This window comes from Danio aesculapii, chromosome 16 (assembly GCF_903798145.1).
Source record: "Danio aesculapii chromosome 16, fDanAes4.1, whole genome shotgun sequence".
Lineage (NCBI taxonomy): Eukaryota > Metazoa > Chordata > Actinopteri > Cypriniformes > Danionidae > Danio > Danio aesculapii.
The window spans coordinates 52,774,448-52,800,970 of record NC_079450.1 but is presented as its reverse complement, the minus strand read 5'-3'; the positions used below and the strand labels follow the sequence as shown (position 1 = coordinate 52,800,970).

The following is a 26,523-nucleotide window of genomic DNA, read 5'->3' as shown; positions in this document are numbered from 1 at the left end:
TTATTTGTTTAGCTGTTTTAAACGTTTTTAAACCATTTTATTTTATCAATATTATTATCCCCCTTAAGCAATATTTTCTTTCTTGATTGTCTACAGAACAAACCACTGTTGACTAGCCTAATTAACCTAGATAAGCCTTTAAATGTTACTCCAAGCTGAATACTAGCATCTTGATAAAAATCTAGTCAAATATTATGTAGTCATCATGACAAAGATAAAAGAAATCAGTTACAGAAACTGGGGGGAAAAAAATATACAAGGGGGCTTATAATTCTTTATGTACACTTTTCAGGCTAAAAACATTATGTAACCGGTTGATGATGCATCTCATCTCTGTGCAGGTTCAGAACTGATGCCTAAAGCTCTCTCGACCCGAATCATCGGAGGAATCTGGTGGTTCTTCACCCTCATCATCATCTCCTCCTACACAGCCAACCTGGCAGCCTTCCTCACCGTGGAGAGGATGGATTCGCCCGTGGACTCGGCCGATGACCTGGCCAAACAGACCAAAATAGAGTACGGCGTAGTCAAAGACGGAGCAACCATGTCCTTCTTTAAGGTAAATGCTCAAGATTTTATGAAGGTCTGTAATTCTGACACGGTTCACTGAGGTTACATTCACTATTTATGATGCATTTGACGTTATTTATTCCTTGAAGCTTGAAGCGTGGCTTTTTTGTCACCAGAACAAGTGCAGAATGCTAAAACAGAAGATTTTTTTTTTTTTTTTTTGATAGACAGCTTCAGCTAACTTTTCAAAAAAAGACTAACTTTTATATTCTGGAGTAGTGCATAGAGAGAGAGAAAGAGAGAGAGAGAGAGAGAGAGAGAGAGAGAATCAATACAATTCCACAAAAGAGTTTTTTTAAGCTTTTCCAGTTAGATCTTAATTCCCACTGTAAAAGCAAATTCTCCCGCGCTCTCACTTCTCCTCCATGTTTGAAGTCTTCTTCATAATGATTTTTATTATATATATATATATATATATATATTCCAAAGTTTCAACTTTTGCCTGCAGGGTTTTACTTTTTTACAAGGCTTTGAGTTTTCACTCTCAGATTCTGAGCGCTGAAAGATAGAGCAGGATTTTGACTGACGTAAAATGAAGGGATCTTTAAGCAGTTACTGAATATTCATAGCTTTTTGTAAAATATAAGCTTTTTTACTGCAGATGCTGTTATTTTTTAATACATTTGTTCTATAAATTACCTTCTTTTAAAGCTCTCTTTATCCTTTTCGCTTTTGTTTGTGTTTCAAAAGAGGCTATATGTGAGAATTCCCATATATTAGTCATGAAGTGTTGCCAACGTTAGAGCAGCTTATAATCAGACTTAAGCGTCACACTTTATTTTGATGGTCCGTTTGTTGAATTTAAGTTACATTGCATCTACATGCCAACTAATTCTCATTAGATTATAAGTAGACAGGTTAGGGTTAGTGTAAGTTTACATGTACTTTCTTATAGTCAGTGAAATGTCTGTTGAAGGAGCAGTATCAGCAGATATTAAGCAGACAGTCTACTAATACTCAGATGGACCATCAAAATAAAGTGTTGCTGACTTAAAATCTCATTTAGAATGATTGTATTTCTATGTAGGATCTTTAAATCCGGCTAGCGAGATCCACTTTGTTACAAATTTTAGCTTGAAACATGATCAACTAGATTCAACTCAAACTCAAACTAAATTGCCTGATATGTTCCTAAATTGCCTTTTACCAGGCGATATATCATTCAGACTATTAAAACTGTCATAAAAAATCCATGTTTTTATGTTGTTGATGCCAAATTCTGACCCTACCATCCGAATGTCGCAGCAGAAATTGAGACTCATCAGACCAGGTAACATTTTTCCGATCTTCTATTGTCCAATTTTGATGAGCCTGTGTGAATTGTAGCCTCAGTTTCCTGTTCTTAGCTGACAGGAGTGGCACTCTGTGTGATCTTCTGCTGCTGTAGCACATCTGCCTCAAGGTTGGACGTGCTGTGTGTTCAGAGATGCTCTTCTGCAGACTTCGGTTGTAACGAGTGGTTATTTGAGTTACTGTTGCCTTTATATCAGCTGGAACCAGTCTGGCCATTCTCTTCTGACCTCTGGCATCAACAAGAAATTTGCGCCCACAGAACTGCCGCTCATTGGACTGGATTTTCTCTTTGTCTGACCATTCTCTGTAAACCCTCGAGATGGTTGTGCATGAAAATCTCAGTAGATCAACAGTTTCTGAAATACTCAGACCAGCTTGTTTGGCACCAACAACCATGCTATGTTCAAAGTCACTTAAATAACCTTTCTTCCCCTTTCTGATGCTCCATTTGAACAGCAGCAGATCGTCTTGACCATGTCTAAATGCATTGCCATGTGATTGGCTGATTAGAAATTTGTGTTAACGAGCAGTTGGACAGGTGTACCTAATAAAGTGGCCAATGAGTGTATATGTGTGTATATATATATATATATATATATATATATATATATATATATATATATATATATATATATATATATATATATATGCAAACATTTCCATATTGCTCTGATTAGATGCTTTCTGAACTGCTTTTTTCTCACCACTGCTACCTATTTGTTTGTATATTTTGAGGACCACATATTTGAATATCTAAACGTTGCTCTCACCAAAATAGATAGTGAATATATATTACCTCTATGTGCTGTACATTTATTTCGAAATGTCTACATAGTTCTACAGTATTTAAAAAAATAAATTGTTGTAATCAGTAACACGTGCAAGCACAGTAAGTCCACTGCTGTTGCAAGTTCGCTTGATTGACACTGGTGTGGCTTAAAAAACGTTTCTCAAATCTACCTTCAGTCCTTTTAAATCTCAGTTATTTTTAAAAATGTATGCATTTTAATGAATACGAGATTTAATGAATAAGACTGTGACATTTAGTCCACATTGTTCATCTGATTGTGCATCCTTTTTCCATCTGAAGTATATGATTGCAGCATTAGAAATGAAGATTGCAAAAACAGGTGCGCGCAATTAAAATATCAAGCTGTCACTGGCTGAGCACCTTCAGTTCGGCGTGTTTTCTCAATCTTCAGCTGTGGTATTTCAGCGAGAGGACCTGGAACGGCAAATGTTAATTTAACATTTTATCAGGAGTAATCAAAGAGCACTCGCACTTGTTCATTTTCTTGGGTCACTTTAAATGTTTCACGGAATTGAGCCAACAATTATCCACGATTAGCTACGGTTTCTGACGTGACCTCCTTTAAAAAACCATGAAATGCCATTTAAACTGAGCGCTAATCGTGATGTTAAAGTTTCATTATCCTGAGACAGCAAACCACACACACGTACGCACACACAGAATCGGTTCCACTTCTGAATCAGAATAACATTTCTTTATAAGAACGCTCAATAGTCAGAATTATTAGCCCTCATGAATTATTATCTCCCCTGTATATTTTCCTCTAATTTCTGTTTAATGTAGAGCAGATTTTTTCAACATATTTCTAAACATAATATATTTAATAACTCATTTTTAATAACTGATTTCTTTGATCTTTGTCATGAAGACAGTAAATAATATTTCGAGACACTGCAGAATAAAAAAATAAATCTGTAAAATTTACGGTAAAAAAACGGCAGCTGTGGTTGCCAGTTTTTCACTGTTAAAAATACCATTCAAACTGTAAAAGCAATATCTAATTATTACGGTAAACTACCGTATTTCATTCATTTATAGATGATTTATGTCTGTATTTTAAATTATCAACACCTACACATCTTTTTTTTTTTAAAGATTTATTTTTTGGCTATTTTGCCTTTATTAGATAGGACAGTATTTAGGACAGGAAGCGAAGTTGGAGAGAGAGAGGGGGGTAGGGTAATGTTCTCGAGCCGGGATTCGAACTCGTGACGTGCTACTGCACCATATGTCGACGCGCTAACCACTAGGCTATTGCGCCGAAGGGTGAAAAAAAATAGACAAAGAAAACATTAAACATAACTATTATTATTATTATTATTATTATTATTATTATTATTATTATTATTATTCAAAATAATAAAAGCAATAATGACTGGATGTGGTAAAGTAGGCATTTCATTCAGAAAGATGGGGGAAAGGGTTTGGCGAGAGTTATTACAACCTAACAGATTCCTCCTGCTCGCCATTTCTTTTTGTTGTCAAAGCTGACAGCTGAAGGGGCGTGGTTAAATATGTTAGCCACACCCAACACCTCAGACAGACCTAATCTGAGAATTCAACTGAAAACAAACAAGAAGTGCATTTTCAGGTTTCAATTACAGATTACAAGGGCAAACAATTGAGTTTTTCTCTAATGACGTGCACAGATGAATTGTTCACACACACGTACGCACACACAGAGTCGGTTCCACTTCTGAATCAGAATAAAATTTCTTTATAAGAACGCTCAATAGTCAGAATTATTAGCCCTCCTGAATTATTATCTCCCCTGTATATTTTCCTCCAATTTCTGTTTAATGTAGAGCAGTTTCTAAACACATTTCTAAACATAATATATTTAATAACTCATTTTTAATAACTGATTTATTTTATCTTTGTCATGAAGACAGTAAATAATATTTCGAGACACTGCAGAGTAAAAAAATAAATCTGTAAAATTTACGGTAAAAAAACGGCAGCTGTGGTTGCCAGTTTTTCACTGTTAAAAATACCATTCAAACTGTAAAAGCACTATCTAATTATTACGGTAAACTACCGTATTTCATTAATTTATAGATGTTATATGTCTGTATTTTGAATTATCAACACCTACACATCTTTTGTTGCACAGATAGACACTTTAACACAGCCAGGTGGTGATGAGAAGGTTACATAATGAACCGATGCTCATCACAAACAACTTTTCCCACAAGCAGAAGAGTGTATCAGTGTATAGAAGGTGCTCAGTGTCATTCACACAGCTACTAAACACCAGTATGGCAATACGCATAAAATTAAAGTCATGAAATAAACATTGTTTATCAACATTAGATGTAACATAAACCTCTAATGTACATCACTGATGGGGAAGCAACTATAAAGATCTATAGTAATGTCAACAAAACGTATAAAAAGTGATGTGCCATGCAGGGAATTTTGGGAAAGTCAATTTACGGTTATTCGCCGTATATATTAAGGAAACATACTGTTAATCAGGTTACGGATTTTTACCGTAGTATCTTTACAGTTTTTTTACCATTGAAGTCACAGCCATTTTTACAGTGTAGTATTCCGCTTAAAGTGACATTTAAAGGCTTAGCTAGGTTAATTTTTATTTTTATTATAAACATTTTTATTATTATTATTATTATAATTCATTTATTCATTCATTCATTTTCTTTTTGGCTTAGTCCCTTTATTAATCAGGGGTGGCCACAGCAGAATGAACCGCCTATTGTTATTATTATTATTCATTTATTCATTCATTTTTTTTTTTTGGGCTTAGTCCCTTTATTAACCAGCGGTCGCCACAGCAGAATGAACCGCCTATTGTTGTTGTTGTTATTATTAATATTATTAAATGTTACGTTTTTAAGATGTTTTAGTGGGATGCTGTAACATTTAAGTGAGACAGGTGTAATGTGTGCGACAGATCAAGGATGAGTCAAAAATGAATTCTCTATTTAAGCTTTTTACTCAGTAGTTAAAAATTATGTAGCAGTAATGGGAGAGGAAAAAAGAAATAAACATTTTTAATTATCTTTAAACAAAAACGAGTGTAAGCCAAATCAAAGAAATTAACTAAACATAACAATCCTTAAAACTAAAGTCTAAACTAGGCGTCAAAAATAAATACAAATAAAAACCGAGATCTTCAGTGTATACGACACCCGAACTAAACTAATTAAAGCTACAAAACTCAAAATACACAACTGGCAAAACACTCAAACTAATCTAACAAAACAATCAAAACTAAAACAAACCGGATAAGACGGTCAAAGCTTAGTTTAGAATCACTCAACAACCATCACATTATGTTACTTAAAGCCAACGAAGTTCAACAAGCAAACTCGAATTACCACAGTAAACTGAGATAAATCACTAAACAGCCGAAGCATAGCACAATCAAATTGCGTGGAGCACCAATGGTACGCCGAGGCAGAGCGCACACCACACACTGGTCTGTCGGGGCTTTAAATCCTTGCGGCTCGTCCTGGGATTGGTGGAACCGTCACCGTCATAATGATGATGGACAGAATAGTAAACCAATAAGAAACCTGAGAACTAAGCAAGCAGAGAGGAGGGTGAAAAAAAATAGACAAAGAAAACATCAAACATAACTATTATTATTATTATTATTATTATTATTATTATTATTATTATTATTATTATTCAAAGTAATAAAAGCAATAATGACTGGATGTGGTAAAGTAGGCATTTCATTCAGAAAGATTTTGGCGAGAGTTATTACAACCTAACAGATTCCTCATGCTCACCATTTATGTTTGTTGTCAAAGCTGACAGCTGAAGGGGCGTGGTTAAATATGTTAGCCACACCCAACACCTCAGACAGACCTAATCTGAGAATTCAACTGAAAACAAACAAGAAGTGCATTTTCAGATTTAAATTACAGATTACAACGGCAAACAATTGAGTTTTTCTCTAATGACGTGCACAGATGAATTGTTCACCACAAAACTATCAATGTGAGCAGACAAAATCAACATGCTTAGTTTTGATTTCATCTGTACTTTAAATGCGAATGAGCAGCTGTTGACCACGCCCCTCTCTCAGCTGGATCACAAATGGCTGTGGTAATAGAGGGCGGAGTCTATAGTTTGTTTGAAGGCGGGCACTTGTGAATAAGTATTATACTGATAATAAATAATTAAATAAAAAACTAGCAGCGACATGGTGGCTTGGTGGTTAGGACTGTCGCCTCACAGCAAGAAGGTCGCTGGTTCAAGTACCGGCTGGGCCAGTTGGCATTTCTGTGTGGAGTTTGCGTGTTCTCCCCATGTTGGCGTGCCCCCACAATCCAAACACATGCGCTATTGGTGAATTGGACAAGCTAAATTTGCTATAGTGTATGAGCATGTGTGACTGTGAGAGTGTATGGGTGTTTCCCATTACTGGGTTGCAGCTGGATGGGCATCCTCAGTGTGAAACATAGATAATAATTGGCGGTTCATTCCGTTGTGGCGACCCCTGGTATTCAGGGACTAAGCCGAAAGAAAATTAATGAATGAATAAATTAAAATTAGCTGAGTACTTTCTTTTCAACTTATCTGAGCTGCAGACACAGCAGAAACCCAACTGAACACCAGCAAATCAACAAAAGCGAAAATGGCATCCGATGTCACCTTTAAAAGTATTCAGTAGTACTGTAGGTGGTAGGTTAGTATTCAGTCCACCATGCTGCTGTTGCGTACAGTAAACCCAGTTCAGCTGTGGTGACGGCAGCATTATAACTGCAATAATCCTGTGCGCGCAATGTACACAGAGTTTAATCTAGGAAGTGTCAGCTGTATCACTCCAGTTGCTTATTCATTCTTGTGCAGTCCAACGTTGAAGCCAATTCACAGCCACTTTCAATTATTTTGAGAGACACCAGGGAAAATAGCGTTTGAAGGGGGAGGAACAATAACAGGTGCTCAAGGTTAAGAGAACAGCAGCGGCACCAGCGTACCGCGGTGTGAGGCTGGAAAGTGTCACTGTAATGGAGCCAAGAATCTGAGGAAGAAAAGCTCCTTATTTCAGCATATGGTGTGGACTGGATTACAGTATGCATTCTGTGTGATTTACTGTTGGACAATAGAGAAAACACAGAGTTACATCACAATTGGGAGTGGTGTGGTGTAGATGGGGTGTTGTATGGGCTATGGGGAGGCTAATAAATACAGTAAAATACACTACAAATGGCAAATATATACTTATAAAATGAATAAAAAAGAGACATAAATCAATAATGATAATGAGCAGTAAAAGTTAATTATAAAAATACACACTCACCGGCCACTTTATTAGGTACACCTTACTAGTACCGGGTTGGACCACCTTTTAACTTCAGAACTGCCTAAATCCTTCTAGGCATAGATTCAACAAGGTACTAGAAATATTCCTCAGAGATTTGGCTCCATGTTAACATGATAGCTATCTATCTATCTATCTATCTATCTATCTATCTATCTATCTATCTATCTATCTATCTATCTATCTATCTATCTATCTATCTATCTATCTATCTGTCTGTCTGTCTGTCTGTCTGTCTGTCTGTCTGTCTGTCTATCTATCTATCTATCTATCTATCTATCTAATCCATCCATCCATCCATCCATCAATCCAAAATGGGTTGAAATTAGCACGCAGACCCAGTTGTTTACTTTGCACAAAATACTGTAAGCAAATGGAGAATTGTTTCTGCTTTAACAGCAAGTGTTTAACAGACACTTCTATCCAAAGCAACACACAGTACATTTATTAAAGGTTCAGTCCCGCTGGAGTAACCTGAGGTTAAGTGTCTTAATCAAGGGCATGAAGATGTCAGCTCATGAATCTTCCCTTGTGCAACATAATTTCTTTCAGAATTCAGCCTGGTTGTTGAAGGACTAGGCTACAACACTGTATTGATCAACATAGGGGCATTGAACAGATGTTTCTAAACAACTTTATCAATTACAAAAAATCTAAAAACATACATGTACCTGTATTTCACTTTTAAGCTGGAATGAACACCAGATGCAGAAGACCACCAAGACCTTTTGTTTATTTTCATATATATATATATATATATATATATACATATATATATATATATATATATATATATATATATATATATATATATATATATATATATATATATATATATATATATATATATATATATATATATATATATATATATATATAAATATATATATATATATATATATATATATAAATATATATATATATATATATATATATATATATATATATATATATATATATATATATATATATATATATATATATATATATATATATGTATGTGTGTGTGTGTGTGGCCTATATATATATATATATATATATATATATATATATATATAGCTCTTTGGATCTCATCTTAAAAGTTGGCCATGAAACAGCTTAGAAGCCAATTGTCCTATTGCTTTTGGACCCTTAACAAGTGGGAGGCACAAATGCAAACTGTTGTAATTCCTACAGCGTTCACTTGATTTGGATGTAAATACCCTCAAATTAAATCTGCGGTCACACTAGAGTTTGAGAATGCAAAATTCTATAGTACAGATCTGCGAAAAGGGTTGGGATTAAACAAGATGATCAGCCTTTAAATAAGTGAGCGATTGGTTCATGTTCTAAATTTCTATGTTTAGAAATGTGTTGAAAAAATCTGCTCTCCGTTAAACAGAAATTGGGGAAAAAATAAACGGGGGCTAATAATCAAGGAGGGCTAATAATTCTGACTTTAACTGTATATGTCCACGGCAATATATTAGTTGAACTCACTGTATTTAACTTACTTGATTTTTTTAAGTCAGCTTATTTTATTTTATTTGAAATGACTTGTAGAGCAAAGTAAACCTAAATATATATATATATATATATGTGTGTGTGTGTGTGTATGTGTGTGTGTATGCATATATATATACACACACCATATATATATACCTCAAATACCTCAAAACACCGTACGATGGCTTCTAATATCTTAACTAGTGCATTTTAGCTGGTGTCATCACAAACATGTTTGGCATTTATGATATAGTAAAGTTGTTTAGTAGGACACATTGGACAAAAAAAAGAAGTTATGATATAAGATAAAAAAAAAACTCATAGAAGCAAGTTAAAATGTGATGTTAGCTTCAGAAAATCCATTTTTATCCCCACATTCGCTAACACTTTCAGTAGGATTTAGGTAGAGTTTAGTGAAAGTGGTACAACATTTTTAAATGCAACAGAACATTAGTGCTACTCGTCTTTTTTTTTTCCCGTCTTTTTTTGTGTGTACCACAACCAGCATAATGATGTGTTGCCCAGAATCTAATGCATCTGTTTTGGATAAACACTAAGTGCATTTTTAGCACCACTAACTAGAGATTTCAATTTTGACAGTGTCATGCAAATGCAAGAAGCAGCATCATTTCACTTTTGCTAAAAAGCCGCCGCAGGCTCATTCCTCCAACGAGCCTAGTTTACTATTGATAGCTTTTAGCTTTCCTTTTAAACCCTTCAGAATCTGTATATTGCAGTTACCCGGTGACAAAGTGGTGTCCAAAAACATGCAAAAAACACTTTTAGATTAACAGAAAAAATGCTTCTCTCTTTCAGAAATCCCGAGTGTCGACGTTTGAGAAGATGTGGGCTTTTATGAGCAGCAGACAGAGCACATCGTTTGTCAAGTCCATTGAAGACGGGATTCAGAGAGTGTTGAAATCAGACTACGCTCTGCTAATGGAATCAACAACCATCGAGTATGTGACGCGCAGGAACTGCAATCTCACACAGGTCGGCGGCATCATCGATAGTAAAGGTTATGGCATCGGCACCCCCAAAGGTATAATCGACATTGTTAAATACAACACAATCTCAAGGCAATTTGTACCTTTTTGATTTAGTGACTAATTTGGATGATTTTATTTACACATTTTAGTAAGGTTTGCTCATCCCCTAATAAGGTCAGGTTGAAGCTGGATTTATACTTTTGCCTGGCGCCGCATCACATACCTCGCGAAAGGGACGAGGCTTTTATACTTGCCACGTTCGCCGTTGTGATATTCTTTCAAACGACAGGGGGCGTTCAAAAGAAACTGACCGTAAAGTCAGACGGATAAACCGAGAAGTAGAAAGTTTCCGGAAATACGTCATATCATTGATATCATTCAAGATTTTAAGCTAATTATTCCCTGCTGAAAAATCCAGCTTAAACCAGCCTAGGCTGGTTGGCTGGTTTTAGCTGGTTGACCAGCCTGGTTTTAGAGGGGTTTTGGCCATTTCCAGCTTGGTCTTAGCTGGTCAGGCTGGAAAATGACCAGCTAAATCCAGCTAAAACCAGCTTGACCAGCCTGGTTTAAGCTGGACATAGCTGGTTTTGGCTGGGCTTCCAGTCTGGCAAGGTGGTCAAGCTGGTTTTAGCTGGTCATTTTCCAGCCTGACCAGCTAAGACCAGGCTGGAAATGGCTGGAAACTAGCCTGAAAGTGGCCAAAACCCCTCTAAAACCAGGCTGGTCAACCAGCTAAAACCACCCAACCAGCCTAGGCTGGTTTAAGCTGTTTTTTTCAGTAGGGTTTTTATTATTTTTATAAATTATTTTAATGATTATAAAGATTTTCATAACCATTCAAGATTTTTTTTTTTAATCAGACTTTAATGCATTACTTGCTTTTGTTCATATCTTGGACAGTTCTACCCAAGGGCGTCGCTAGACCCAATATACTGGGGCACGTGCCCCAGTAACAATCTCCAGTGCCCCAGTAAATGCATTGAGATATGATTTACTTCATATGCAAGTGTATTTATTAGAAGGTGGTAATTCCGAAATAAAGATGTTATTCTCTTTGTGCAACGGAACCAACGCTGTTGAAAGCAGTGTAGTTTAATCAAAAGCAAACTGCCGCATCTCCGCGTGTGTGCAGAGAACCCACTCTCCTCTCGCACGTGCTGCACTTCTGGCGGTGTGAGTCCCGGTAGTTAACATGCGCGCCAAAAAAGCAGGCTACTTGCTTGTCACGCGCCGCTCATGCGTTGTAATACCGGCGTAACGGCCTTTTTTGTTTAGCTAGTCGACAAAACTAAAGTTTAAACAGTATGACGGTGATCTTACTAAGCTTGCATCCTGATAGATTTTTTGGATGAAGCAAAAAGGAGTGATGAGGAGGGATGAGGAGTCAGGGAAATAAAGACTTAATAAACCTAATTCTCTGCCATGTGTCAAGTCTAAGACAACAGATAGATAGATAGAGAGATAGATAGATAGAGAGAGTGAGAGTATGTATGTATGTATGTATGTATGTATATATATATATATATATATATATATATATATATATATATATATATATATATATATATATATATATATATATATATATATATATATATATTCATTATTATTATTATTTTTTAGGAGGGGGGGTGCCCCAGTAGAGCTTTATGTCTAGCAGCGCCCCTGCTTCTACCTATCAAAGTTTATTCAAATATCATTGACAACAGAACATGTGTTATTCTACAAATATATATTTTATTATGGCAAGAATAAAAGCAAAAAAAAAAAGCACTTACTAAAAAATACTGATGTTTTTTAGATTTAGCTCGCTCCACAATTCACACATTACTGTCTGGCTAGCTTCTGTCTTATACTTATGCTAAAAGGGCAATAATGGTCCAACATTGCTCACCATTATCACCAATAAAGCCTAGAAAAACAGGCCATCAGTATATTGTAAACCGATAGGTTCATATATTATTTTCCAGTTATCAAAGACATAATTTGTAATTATGGTTTTGTAAATATTAAATTGTTTTAAATTCAAAATTGTAACACATCAGTGTATGCACTTTCACTTACTCACTGCATGGAAGTTCATTATCAAAAACCCAAAATAGGGGCTCTTTATAGTTTGAAGTCAGTGTCAGAATGTTCAAGCGTTCAATTTAGATTGAAAACTAAAATATTTGATCATAATATATGGAATTTCAGACTCCAGACTCTTCAAAATATTTTTTGAAATGGAAAACGAGTCTCCTCTATTTGGCCTTTTTACTTTCTCTTTACTTTTGACTCTTTACTCCCTTACATGTGTGAATATGGAAACGGTGTTAAACTCACTCCACTGAAGACATGGAGGCAGTGATTTTTATATTAATGTAAAAAACAATACTTTTTATAACATTTTAATCCTTTAATTGTTTTCATATGTAAAGATATTTGTATTGCTGTACATCCTATGTGTATTCAGCAATGTGTAAACGTTTAGACCTGCATAGATGCATAACTAACATGCTCTTCGCAGGACTTTAGAGCAGCTTTTAGTTGGTCAATGGCGCAGTCTATTTCAGTTCCTCAAAACAGCAACATGCCAACAAAGCGCTTTTACACACCTCCTTTTTAGACCAGCACACCCATGAGTCCACAAAGTGGTGCAAATGGATTTGCTATTTAGACAACATTGTGCAAAACGTGAAAATTACAGTTGCGCTGGTCTGAAAATAGCAACAAATCGTGTCATACACGTATTGCGCCGGGTGTATGATAAGGCCCTTAACCATTAAAAGTTAAAAAAAAATGTGACTTTTATCACAATTTTTAATAGTTTAAGGTGATATATTGTCTTATTTGGTGTTGTATGTTACATTACAAAAACGTTGTAATAAACTGCAGTACATTTTCAGTTGTTTTACAGACTTATTTCTCTATATATTATCCCTTATACGTTATTTCAAACTACTAAAATGTCAACTTTGTTAAACTGTAGAGTTGAATTTTCAACATCAAAAGTCGACAGAGCCGAGATCAACATCCCATAATGCAATTGACAACCATAAATAAATGGAAAACACTTGTGAATCACAAAATACGAAAACTGTTCATTGCAAATATCAAAAACGCAACTGCAAAATGACCACAACAAGAGTTCACAAGAGTACTAATGGGTCCACCAATCCATTTAATACAAATTCAGAGATTTTAAAGTTGAGTTTTATCAACATTATTAGTTAATTGGATTGATAATTTGACCAATAAGAACAACTCAGCCCTCTTTCTTGTTTAATTACAGTCTTTTCCAGTGCCTGACATTGCGTTGAAAGATTCTCATCTTTTAATGGATTTATTCCAGGCTCGCCGTACCGGGATAAAATTACCATTGCTATCCTGGGTATTCTGGAAGACGGCCGTCTGCACATGCTGAAGGAGAAGTGGTGGAGCGGCAGCAGCTGTCTGGAGGACGAGCGCTACGAGACGGGGCCCATGGGCATCCAGAACCTGGGCGGCATCTTCATTGTGCTGGCGTCTGGCCTGGTGCTGTCCGTGTTTGTGGCTATAGGAGAGTTCATCTACAAGCTGCGGAAAACCGCGGAGCGTGAACAGGTGAGATTAATTGGAAGGTGAAATTACACACTTGACTGTTAAATGAACAATTATTAGGGGTGTGTTGTTTTGTGCAATAACACAGAGTAAGTTTGCATGGACATCATTACTCCGATTTTAATATAGTTAAGACAATACTCTAGCATGGAAATCTTGGGTCCATATGGGTTCCAATAGGTCAGGGGTCACCAAACTTGTTCCTGGAGGGCCGGCGTCCTGCAGATTTTAGCTCCAACCCTAATCAAACACACCTGAACAAGCTAATCAAGGTTTTGCAAGGTATATTTGAAACACCCAGGCAGCTGTGTTGAGGCAAGTTGGAGCTAAACCCTGCAGGGACACCGGCCCTCCTGGACCGAGATTGGTGACCCCTGCAATAGGTCTTCTGCAGTATTAGTGATGATTAGGATGCAGTTCAACAGACGATTCATCAGAAAAAAATCAACCTTTTGGCAGTTTTCCAAATGATCAACTAGAAGTCAAGTTATTATTTGTTGCTCTTACAACTGGGATCAACGACAAGACTTTTGACAGGTAGTGTAGTATTGGTGTCCCATTTCTTGGAGGAATATTTCTATCCCTACTCCTTCACACTCTGTTTCAAGAGTAGGTATAGTGTAAGGGTATGAAATAGAATTGGGATTGGGCTTAAGACACCCTATGAACTAAGAAATTCAGCATGCAGACCATAGCTGTGGTAATTCACACCTGATAACATCACAGAAAGGATCTACTATTTGAGTAAAGATATGAATAAGCGATCAAACATCAAAAAGCATAGCAAGCAAATCGCAAATCACTTCCTTTTTTATGTAGACACATTTCACAGATAAGATACCAGTGCTGGGGGTTGACATTTAAACCGCTTTGATCGTGCCAAAGCATCCTCAAAAAATGAGAATATTTTGATCACACATCACACCTCACAATGAATTATATTCCCTACTGAACTGGAAAATTGTGTTCTTTTTCTCCGCATGATGGAAGTTATTTAAAGGGCCGTTTTGGGGTGCTTTGTTTTAGAAATGGCTTCAACATCAATTCGTTTGTCAGAAAGGAAGGAAAGGAAAACATACATTCAAAGACGTAGTAGGAAACAGAGAGAACGATGCTGTTCTGGTCAACTGTTTTAAAGGACATTAAAGAACACATTTAAAACGAAAGCACTGAATCAAAAAACTGCCCCTTGTCCTGAAAACAGACCACTCTTTTTGTTTATTTGTAATATAGTTTACAGTATGTATCATTCAAACATTTAGATAAAAAATGGTAACAAATATACTTTACAGCAGGGGTCACCAAACTTGTTCCTGGAGGGCCGGTGTCCTGCAGATTTTAGCTCCAACCCTAATCAAGCACACCTGAACAAGGTAATCAAGGTCTTACTAGGTATGCTAGAAACACCAAGGCAGGTGTGTTGAGGCAAGTTGGAGCTAAACCCTGCAGGGACACCGGCCCTCCTGGACCGAGATTGGTGACCCCTGCTTTACAGTATGTTGTATTAAAAGTGAGTTTGTCCTCTCCCGTGGTTTGTAATGTAATGGGCAGCACAAAAGTCCTGATACCTCAGGCTGTTGATGTTGCCATCCACTCTGCAGATCTCTGACATGCCCCCATACTGAATGTAACTCCAAACCATGACTTTTCCTTCACCAAACTTGACTGATTTCTTGAAAACGTGTGCTGTCAAATTGATGAAGATCGTTTTTTTTATTTGCGGGTGTTTTTTGTAATTGCATGTGCTTTCTTAAATCGCAGCGTGTTAAGCTCTCTCGGCCACCGTACATCTTTGCATTGACTTAACATGTAAATCACTCATGCTTGATGCTTCGTCCTCGTCTGGGGGGAACACACCATCAAACATCATAGAAGTATTCTCAATTAGTCGATTTTTATCTGCAGTTTGGCACTTTCACTTTCCTTCGGGAACATTTCATGCATGCCCTTGTGCCAAACGAGATATTGGATGCGAGTATGAACTGCTGGAAGAGTGTTGTTTTAATGGAATTTAATACTGCACGCCGTATGGGGAAAACCTCCGCATTTCACAAGGCAGGTGTCTGTGGTCCTTTACTGACTCGGTAGGTGCAGAGAATAGTGTCAAACAGCCGTCTGTGTGTGGAACATCCTGTTGCAGAATGCGGTGGAAACCCTACGAGATGGTAATAGTTTGATTGCGGTGTTCACATGACTATACTGCACTTCAGTAATGCCACTAAAATAGGAATACTCCACGTCTTGATTACATTTGTTTTTCTTTCCAGTTCGATTATGACTTTTGTCAGAATAAGGTCATTAAAAATCGCTGATTACATGGTAGACTCTTAATCAGAGTATTGTCTTAATCGTATTAAAGTCAGATTATTTGTGTAACAACTTCTATTCGATCATTTGGTATCAGAAGTGGGTTACATGGAAGGCAAAGACCTCTAGATCACGCTTGGTCATTGATTTTTAATTATTTAATTAGGACAGTAAGGTCTGAATTTGCTTAGACAAAAGTCTTGTCACTGAACAGAAATAATATCCAGTATAGAATATAAAGTCTTGCTGCAGTGGAAACAGAATGAATTGTGTATGACTCCTATGAGCTTGGAGGACTGCATCCATACATCTCTGCAATGACCAGGGCCGGAGCAAGCTGAACTGCCGCTCTAGGCAAAGGGTGATCACGCCACCCTCAACCCGAAAGTGAAAACGAAAGTGACCCGTTAGCAAAGTGAGGACTGGGGGGGGGTTGGGGGTTGGTCGCGGATATAACAGAGGACGCGGGTGGTGAAAACGAAAGTGACCCGTTAGCAAAGTGAAGACTGGGGGGGTTGGTCGCGGATATAACAGAGGACGCGGGTGGTGAAAACGAAAGTGACCCGTTAGCAAAGTGAGGACTGGGGGGGTTGGTCGCGGATATAACAGAGGACGTGGGTGGTGAAAACAAAAGTGACCCGTTAGCAAAGTGATGACTGGGGGGGTTGGTCACGGATATAACTGAGGACGCGGGTGGTGAGGAAGGTGTCTCGGACGTCGCCCTCTCTATTCTGCCGCCCTAGGCACGGATATAACTGCTGAGGACGCGGGTGGCGAGGGAGGTGTCGCGGACACCGCCCTCTCTATTTTGCCGCCCTAGGTGACCACCTAGGTCGTCTCTATGGATGCGCCGGCCCTGGCAATGACTCAAATCACGTATTAATAAACTCATCTGGAATGGCAAAGAAAGCGTTCACAGAAGTATCGTTACATGACAGACAGCTAAACGAAAATATGTAGTGCAAACAATGAGGTTAAAGAACATGACGAGGGAGTGGAGACTAAATAAGTTACGTAATTAATAATCAAACTCAAATGACAAGGCGTGACAAATGAAAACAGTGAACAAACGTAAACACAGAGAGCGTTACATGAGCGTATGTTGAAGTCAATTTTTGTCAATTTCACCAAAAAAAAAAAAACATAGGCTGAGCGCGAATGTACTTACTTCCTCTTTTCTCTTCTTCCTCCCCCCACCATGTGTCTTTTTTTCCATCAAGAGGTCTTTCTGCAGTGCGGTGATGGAAGAGATCAGACTGTCGTTCACGTGCGAGAGACGGGTGAAGCACAAGCCCCACCGGCCGCCGCCAGCCATGCTGAAGACGGACGCAGTGATCAACATGCACTCCTTCAGCGACCGTCGCCTGCCCGGAAAGGACAGCATGAGCTGCAGCACCGCGATGACGCCCGTGTTTCCATGACTTGCCTGGGCGACGGGCACCTGAGGCACGTCCCCGGCGCCGTGCCGGAGAGCAGGGACTACGGCTCCGAGATGATCACAGCATTCACCATCAACCGCAGAGACATACGACACCAAATGGCCAGTCAGAACGGCGGCAGTAGCAGCAAGCCAGGTAGTGACCACATCCTCAAACCAATGTATCCCACCATGCCATTGCGAGAGGGAGGCCGATCGGTGTCCTTCCTGTGAGAGAGCGAGCCACGTCTGCCAAAACCATACCATCCGCGCCCGAGTCTGATGTTTACAAACGGCGATGGACACCCCACCACTCAATCATCAAAATGACAACACGTGTTTCTCGTATATGTGGGAAAAGAGGCTTTTTTGTTGAGCATGGCAATAAACGAAACTACGGACAGATTTGAATGGATGTAGTTTTCTTAGAGTATCATTTATAGCACATCGAGTTCATTTCTGACGATCTTTGAGATTTTGGATCTTCGAGATGCTGCGGCGTTTTGGTTTGGGGGTGTAAAAACAGTCTGTGAATGCGATGTACATTAGAGCAGTGTGTCCCAACCCTGTTCCTGAAGACACGCCAACAGTACACATCAACTCTTCAGAACATTAAAAGAGACTCCGACACCTGAAATCAATGGGTCAGGTAAGGGAGACATCCATAATAAGTACTGTCGATGTGCCTCCAGGAACATGGTTGGAAAACACTGCATTAGAGATTTGCGTCGGACTTTAGGAAGAACTTAGATTAGCACCACAGCAGCCAGACTGATCTGCTAGAATAGTAAAAAAGTAAATAAAACGTAAACTGCGAGCTCCTAAACGTAGAGCCATGGGAAATGCACAAACAGGGTTGATTTCATCCGAGCCACATGTAAACCAATTGATAAACGAGTACGAGGTCTGTACGGCAGTTTTGAACTAGACTTGCGGCCATTTTGATTGATCCGTGCTTCATACGTTGCCAGCAGATGCTTTTTTTTTTTTTTACGCAGCGAGATGTAATGGTAATGACGGATAAACACAACAGTTGCCAAAGATCTGTCGTCCAAATGGATTTAAACACTTGAAACGCAGCTTCCCCTGCAGACGAGAGCGCCATTTTGCCTCCGCTGTGTTTGTTAAATGAGTGATTCCTGAGAATCACAGCCCTCGTTTCCACAAGAATCACTTCGTACAGAGGATTCAACTGGAAACACGGAGAATGCCATATGGTGGAGAGCTGATATAAAGGAAACGAGACGGTTTTAGGACATACACAAGTGAGGATTTCTCTTGTCGTGTATCTGCTCTGTATGTCAGCTAGGATTACAATGGCCATCTGCATCTGCGTTTTCTCTATGTTGACTTGTTTGAAGTAGCTGATATAGCCATCATCAAAACACGAATTTAGAACCTGCTGTTTTTATTATTATTACTTTTTTTTTGGCTTCACTGTCTGTTCGACATGATCTCACGGCAATTCGTAAGTTTTTGATTTAGTGGCTAATTCATATGAATTCACATGATCTCATTCGTACAATTTATTACGACATGCTCATCCCCCAATGACGGTTGGGTTTAGGGGCGGTGTTTTGTGCCACACCTCCTTTTTAAAATTGTACATTTTCTTACTCAAATTATTAATTATTTTACGAACTCAAACGAAAAACCTAAAATAACTGACAAAACATAAAATAGTTACGTTTCCTCGTGAGACCAGGCTGGTCTGTTTAATGAATAAAATGAGACCATGGAAGCTCATTTCTACTGAGAATTAAAAAAAAGATAGTCATAATTTTTTTATTATTATTGCTTTCTTAGAATTGCAAATTTTTTCACTTATGAATCATAAAATGGGCTGTTTGTTTGTTTATTTAGTCAGAATTACAAGAAAATATGCAATGGCCATTAAAAAAAAAAGTAGCAAGATACAAATTCTGATTTCTGACTTTACATCTCTAAATTATTTTTCATAAATAATCCAGAAAAGGAACTGTGAGGAAAAAATTTTGAATTGAAAAACAAATTAATAAAAAATGTATTATATATATATATATATATATATATATATATATATATATATATATATACATACACACATATACATATACATATATATATATGGCTTAACTAGGTTAATTAGGTTAACTAGGCAGGATTATTGTATAACAGGGAATATTGTATTGTATAACAGGATTAATGTATAATTAGGCAAGTTATTGTATAACGATGGTTTGTTCTGTAGACTACTGAAAAAATATATAGCTTAAAGTAGCTAATCATTTTGACCTTAAAATGGATTTAAAAAAATGTAAAACTGCTTTTATTCTAAGCAAATATAAAACAAATAAGACTTTCTCCAGAAGAAAAAATATTATCAGACGTACTGTGAAAATTTCCTTGCTCTCTTAAACATCCTCTGGGAAATATTTAAAAAAGAAAAAAAATCATAGGGGGGCTAATAATTCTGACTTCAACCATATATACACACACTACCTGTCAGAAGTTTGGGGTCAGTAGGATTTTTAAATGTTTCAAAATAAGCTTCTCCTGCTCACCAAGGCTGCATTTACAGTACAAATTGTGAAAAATTATTGCACTCTAAAATAACTATTCAGAAGTAGTTTATCATTTAACTTAATCATTAATTCCAGTGATTTTAAAGATGAAATTTAAGCTTCATTACTCCAGTCTTCAGAGTCACATGATCCTTCAGAAATCACTCTAATATTATATATACTTCTTGTTGTTGTATTATTTATATTAATTATTATTAATGGTAATAGTAACAAAACCAATAATGATTGGAGTAATCATTTCATTTGAAACTACATACAATAAGAAAGCATGTTATTTAAAATTTTAATAAATATTTAACAACTGTTTTACGTTTTTTTTTTATATATAATAATTTTTTAGGGGTTTTTGCCTTTTATTGTATAGGACAGTAGAGAGTATTGACAGGAAAGCATAGGGAGCAGAGAGAGGGGAAGAATCGGCATAGGACTGCGAGGCGGGAATCGAACTCGGGTCGCCGTGAGCACCGGAGTGCATGTGTTGATGCACTAACTACTACACTGCTGGTGCCGACAATTGTTTTACATTAAAAAAAAAAAAAAACGACCCCAAACTTTTGACCGGTAGTGTATTTATAATAGTTTTTTTTACCCTATGGTGGAAATTGGCTTTCATACAATATACTTGCTTAAAAATATATAAAAAACAAGACACACACATTTCATTTTCTCCCTGAAAGTCATGCATAAAATGTTATAGCTTATAAATCAAATGTTTTAAAGGCCCATAGAAGGAGTCTAAAATGAAACATCAAACCATCATATTGAATGCTGAAAATCATTTCCTTCATGTAGAAACATCAGAAAAGTACATATAATATGCCAACAGGATCTCACGGCAATTCGTAACTTAGATTTAGTTGCTAATTCGTACGATCTCATTCATACAATGTAGTATGATTTGCTCATCCTCTAATGACGGTTGGGTTTAGTGGCGGGGTTCAGTGCCACGCCTCCTTTTTAAAATCATACGACTGAACTCTTACGAATTAACAGCTAAACTGACAAAACATGTTTCCTCGTGAGATCAGGCTGAATATGCTAATCATATAGACATGTTTTTTAGAGCCTCTTGTCATTTTGGGGTAATTTAGTATGATTTGCTCATCCTCTAATGACGGTTGGGCTTAGTGGCGGGGTTTGGTGCCACGCCTCCTTTTTAAAATCATACGACTGAACTTACGAATTAACAACTAAACTGACAAAACATGTTTCCTCGTGAGATCAGGCCGAATATGCTAATCATATAGACATGTTTTTTAGAGCCTCCTGTCATTTTGGGGGATTTGGGGTAATTTAGTATGATTTGCTCGTCCTCTAATGACGGTTGGGTTTAGTGGCGGGGTTCAGTGCCACGCCTCCTATTTAAAATCATACGACTGAACTTACGAATTAACAGCTAAACTGACAAAACATGTTTCCTCGTGAGATCAAGCTGAATATGCTAATCATATAGACATGTTTTTTAGAGCCTCTTGTCATTTTTGGGGATTTGGGGTTCATAAAATATAGTTATAGCTCTTAGGAACAACATTATGTTTTATAAACAATAACAAAATGTTAATTTAAGTAAAACTGTGCTAAGGGAATTACAAATTGGTCAAATTTAAAGTACATTTGAAGTATTAGCTTATTAATATTTCATTTAATTTATGTATTCATTTTGATTTTACAATTGTCCATCAGAATTTATGAGTGATATTTTAACGCCATCGTTCAAGTATCATTCTCACTATCCTCAACTGTTCTCCTTAAGCATTTTCAGATTTTAACTCATCATTTTTATTGAGAGGTTAACGCATCGTTCGCTTTTACCTAAATGAGTCTGCATCCAATAAATTGAGTGAACCAATGTAAACAAACTGCAATACAAGCTTGTCAAACATCAAAACTGCAATACAGACGTACAAAACCGAAGCCTCTCGTCTCAGAACGTGGCCGATATTTTTCACACAAGCAGTTCTCATGGGTAGTATGAAATACATCGATCATCCGTGACGTTTTTTTTTCCATGTGTCGTCTACATGTGGGAAGCTACTTAAACGTTCTCCTGATGACGTGTAGGTGCTACGAGTCTTCACCCGCTGCCCGTTCTGCGGCAGCTCGACCAATCACAGGCCTCCGTGAGGTCAACCTAAAGGACACTGACGTAGAAAAAAAAACAAGCGCAAAAACAGAAGAAAAAAGAAGCATTTTTTTGTGTTTTTATGGTGAATTACAGTATGTATCGATCAGAATAACTTCACGTGACTCGATGTTTCTTTGGTGAAAGCTCATTGTATATGTGTTATTCGAATCCTGTGTAATTTTAACACTCTCTTGCAAAGTAGGGTATATATTAGATGAAGAGAAAATTTACTGTATTTTGCTAAATACCGATGATTTTTACCTGTATTTTTTTTCTTCTCGATAATTTGTGCGACACTGTATCGAGAGGCGGTACACGCATACTGTAATATAGTATCTACTCTCGAGAAAGCAATTCAAATGAATTGAAATTACCATTTAGAGTCCCGATTTCCAGCACATTTACTTCCTCTGTTGGAAGTAATCAGAGTGGCGAGATTTCCAGATGTATATAAATAAGGCATATAACTGAATATTCAGAGAAGATGATGACAGATTCCATGTCATGCTTTCTATGAACACTCATCGTGGATTTTTTATTTATGTTTATTTATTTTTATTTCATTTTTCGAAAAGGACTTTTACACTGTCAAATGTCTGCTCAGTTCTCAAACATGTTACTCAATCAACATAAGCTCATTCTGAAAGCGTAGCCCTATATATATTTCTGGATATCGTGAATTATGCAGCCAGAGGTACGTATGGCTGCATTTCGACTTTTAATTCGAACACTATGGGGGCGGTATGACGCCGTTCCTTTCTGCACTTACTAGCTGAACGCTTACCTCTGTGTGGACGGCTTTTCCACTGTTATTAGTTTGTCCAGTGGCTTGCCGCGTACGTTGGCGGATTTGAGACACAGAGCGTAGTTGACCATAACTACAGAGTTCGAGTCCAGTGAAAAACGATTCCAGAAGAACAGGTGCGAATGGCACTTTCGAAAAAAAATTGAGATCTGAAAAAGTGTACACAGCGGCCGCTGGTGGATTTATGCGAGAACAGCAGGTGCGAAGGGAACTCGCAAGAGTAATTTGAGATCTCAAAAAGCATACACAACGCCCTCTAGTGGATTTACGTGAGAACAGCTGGTAGGAATGGCACTCACGAGAGAAGTTTGAGATCTCAAAAACAATACACAGCAACCTCTGGTGCATTTACGCGAGAACAGCAGGTGCGAATGAAACTCGCGAGAAAAATTTGAGATCTCAAAAAGCGTACACAGCGACCTCTAGTGGATTTACACTAGAACAGCAGGTACCAATGGCACGCGCGAGAGAAATCTGAGATCTCAAAAACCCTACACAGCGGCCTCTGGAGGATTTACACGAAAAAAACAGGCATGAATGGTACTCGCGAGAACAATTTGAGATCTCAAAAAATGTGCACAGTGGCCTCTGGTGCACTTACGGGAGAACAGCCGATGCAAATGGAACTAGCGAGAGAAATTTAAGATCTCAAAGACTATACACAGCGGCCTCTGGTGGATTTACGCGATAACAGCAGGTGCGAATAGTACGCGCGAGAGAAATTTGAGATCTCAAAAAGCGTACACAACGGACTCTGGCGGATTCGCGAAAACAAAAACTGAAAAAGAACGTAGCTTCTGGGATGTGTTTGGCACTCTCCAGAAATGTATATAGCGGTACATTTTCAGAATGAGCCTGGGTTGTACTCAGTAGATCTTTATCATAGAAAAGTTGCTGTTTCGTTTTTTGATGCAATGTAACAAAACAAAACCCCTTAAGGACATGAAGGGACTTATTATTGAGGAATAAAGAATTCAGTCGAATGTTGAGCCTTTAAAGAATAGTTCACCTGAAAATGACAATTTTTGTGGCTCGAAATGTGTTTTTACTTTAGTGAGGAGATTATTTATTTTTTTGTCATTTGAGGGATATATATATTTTTTTTTTTTTTTGAGGAATAGACTAAAACTTGTCAGACTAAACATTTGTTTTAAGGATCACTCTTTGTTCCAGATTTTTTTTTTTTTTTTTTTTTTTTTGCCATAATCTATGATAGACAACATTTTTTATATTAATAATAACTCAAGTTTGAGACTGTTCATTATACAACAGCTTTGTTTGATGTGGATTATAACAAGTAATTTTCATAATAAATAAATAAGTAAATAAATAAATAAATAAATAAATAAATAAAATATTTATTTATTAGGGGTTTTTTTTATAAAGTAATTTTCATAATTTTGTTTTTATAATTTTCTAAATAAATAATTAAATATGTTAATAAATAAATAAATAATTATTTATTTATTCTGTAGCTTTGTTTTTATTATTTTTATCTATTTATTATTTCTTAAGTAATTTTGCAATACATCAATAAGTAAATTAAGAAATAAAATATTTATTTATTTTTAGTTTTGTTTTTATTATTTGAATTTATTTATTTTTTCTCAAGGCTTTTTGTAATAACTAAATGAAGATGTTAATAAATAAAATAAATAATTAAAGATGTAATAAATACATTAAAATTAAAATTCTCTTCTTTTCAGTATTTTTGCAATAAATCAATAAATAAATAAAATATTTGTTGTTTTTATTTCGTTTTGTTATTTTTTTTCTGGTCAGAAATCGAAAACCAAAATTGGACCAGTACGCGGTTTAGAAAGTTTCATATCGAATGCAATAACACATTTCATACTCCACATTAAAGTGGTCTAATTTTAGAACTGAGTTCTAATTTGCTGCTAATTGTTATAAAAAATTATTTGCTCCATAAATTCTACAATATTTGTTATCATTCCTTTACTGCGAAATCTAGTATTAAGCTTCTAACTTAAATAATTTGTTTTAAAAATGTATAATTACACTTTTAAAATATTTCCATGAACGTGTTACAAGAACTAAACCCCCATGTTTTCTTATACAGGCTCGTCGTGAACCAGCATCAGTTATTGATTTAATAAATTCACACGATTTACTTTGGTTTATTCGTCCAGCATTGATATAGACTAGTAAACTTTATAAATTCTTTATTGAAGTGACAGTGTTTCTTTTCTGCCGTGTGTTTAAATCTTGAAGCCTTTCTTACTAATATCCTAATCTTTCATACAGAATCAAATTGTTTCGAAAACTGAATCAAACAGACTCCATCCACCGTTTGATTTAGAGTTTATGAGATAATTGTGAACTCTCCAAATACATAATAACATGTGGATTCATGCAGTTTTCAAAACCTTTATTATATAATGACAGAATATGCATTTCGGGTGAACTATTCTTTTATTGTTCAATCAAGAGTTGTAGCAGGAAAATCTGTTATAACCAGGGCTTACAGAAGAATTATTGAATCAGATTAAATCATATTTACACTGTGACGCATTAATTGTAATTAATGACTTAGTATCGTTGGCAGCAACGCGAGTTGAAAACCATATTTATCACACACACGAACACACGCGACTTCATCTAACTGACGAAAGACCACAAAGTCTTCATTTCTATCTGTACGAGATGCATTACATTTACTATGGGTATTGACTCAATCGATCCTATTTACGGAGCATAAACATCTATTTTATAAAAAGAATGAAGAAACAATGTGAACATTGCTGTTTTACAAAATTGTATGAAACAAAAACGAAAATAAAATCAAATAAACTTTTATAAACCTGGTGTGTTTTCTGGGGGGCTGCACTCAAAAAAATGATGATTGCTGTTTGATTAGACTGCTTATTTATAATGAGCTGAAGCAACACAATTATTATGGTTTTTAGGGAGAACTTAATTGTTTTATGTTCTATCCACTTACATTTGTAAAACTAGGGGAGAGCTAGGACGAAAGTAACATAGGATAAAAGTAACAAAGCAAGTTTTTTTGAAGCTCTGACAACATTTGCTTTCCAGGCCCATTCAGATAAGCCTTGATGGAGCTACCAAATATCAGCTGATTTCTGGACCGTGTCCCGCGGTTAGGTCCAAATTTGAGTTTTTTAAATGCAGAAAGTAAATTACTGTAGCGATTCTTTTTTTATTACAAGTTGTGTTTGAGGTATCGTGTCTGAAAGTGATGAGGGGGGGGGGGGGGGGGGGGGTGGAATTGCTGGGTAGTGGTATCGTGGCTGA

General features: G+C 36.7%; 1 protein-coding gene across 1 annotated transcript in view; it reads left to right on the top strand.

The window, feature by feature from the left end:
• grik3 (glutamate ionotropic receptor kainate type subunit 3) overlaps nt 1-19,270 on the top strand; it is a 248,163-nt gene extending 228,893 nt beyond the window's left edge. Inside the window, exons 13-16 of the mRNA XM_056474801.1 lie at nt 342-559; nt 10,272-10,497; nt 13,779-14,029; nt 17,556-19,270. Coding sequence (XP_056330776.1) covers nt 342-559; nt 10,272-10,497; nt 13,779-14,029; nt 17,556-17,984 — 1,124 coding nt within the window. The 3' untranslated portion in view covers nt 17,985-19,270. The remainder of the gene's footprint in view (nt 1-341; nt 560-10,271; nt 10,498-13,778; nt 14,030-17,555) is intronic.
• The last annotated feature ends 7,253 nt before the right edge of the window (nt 19,271-26,523 follow it).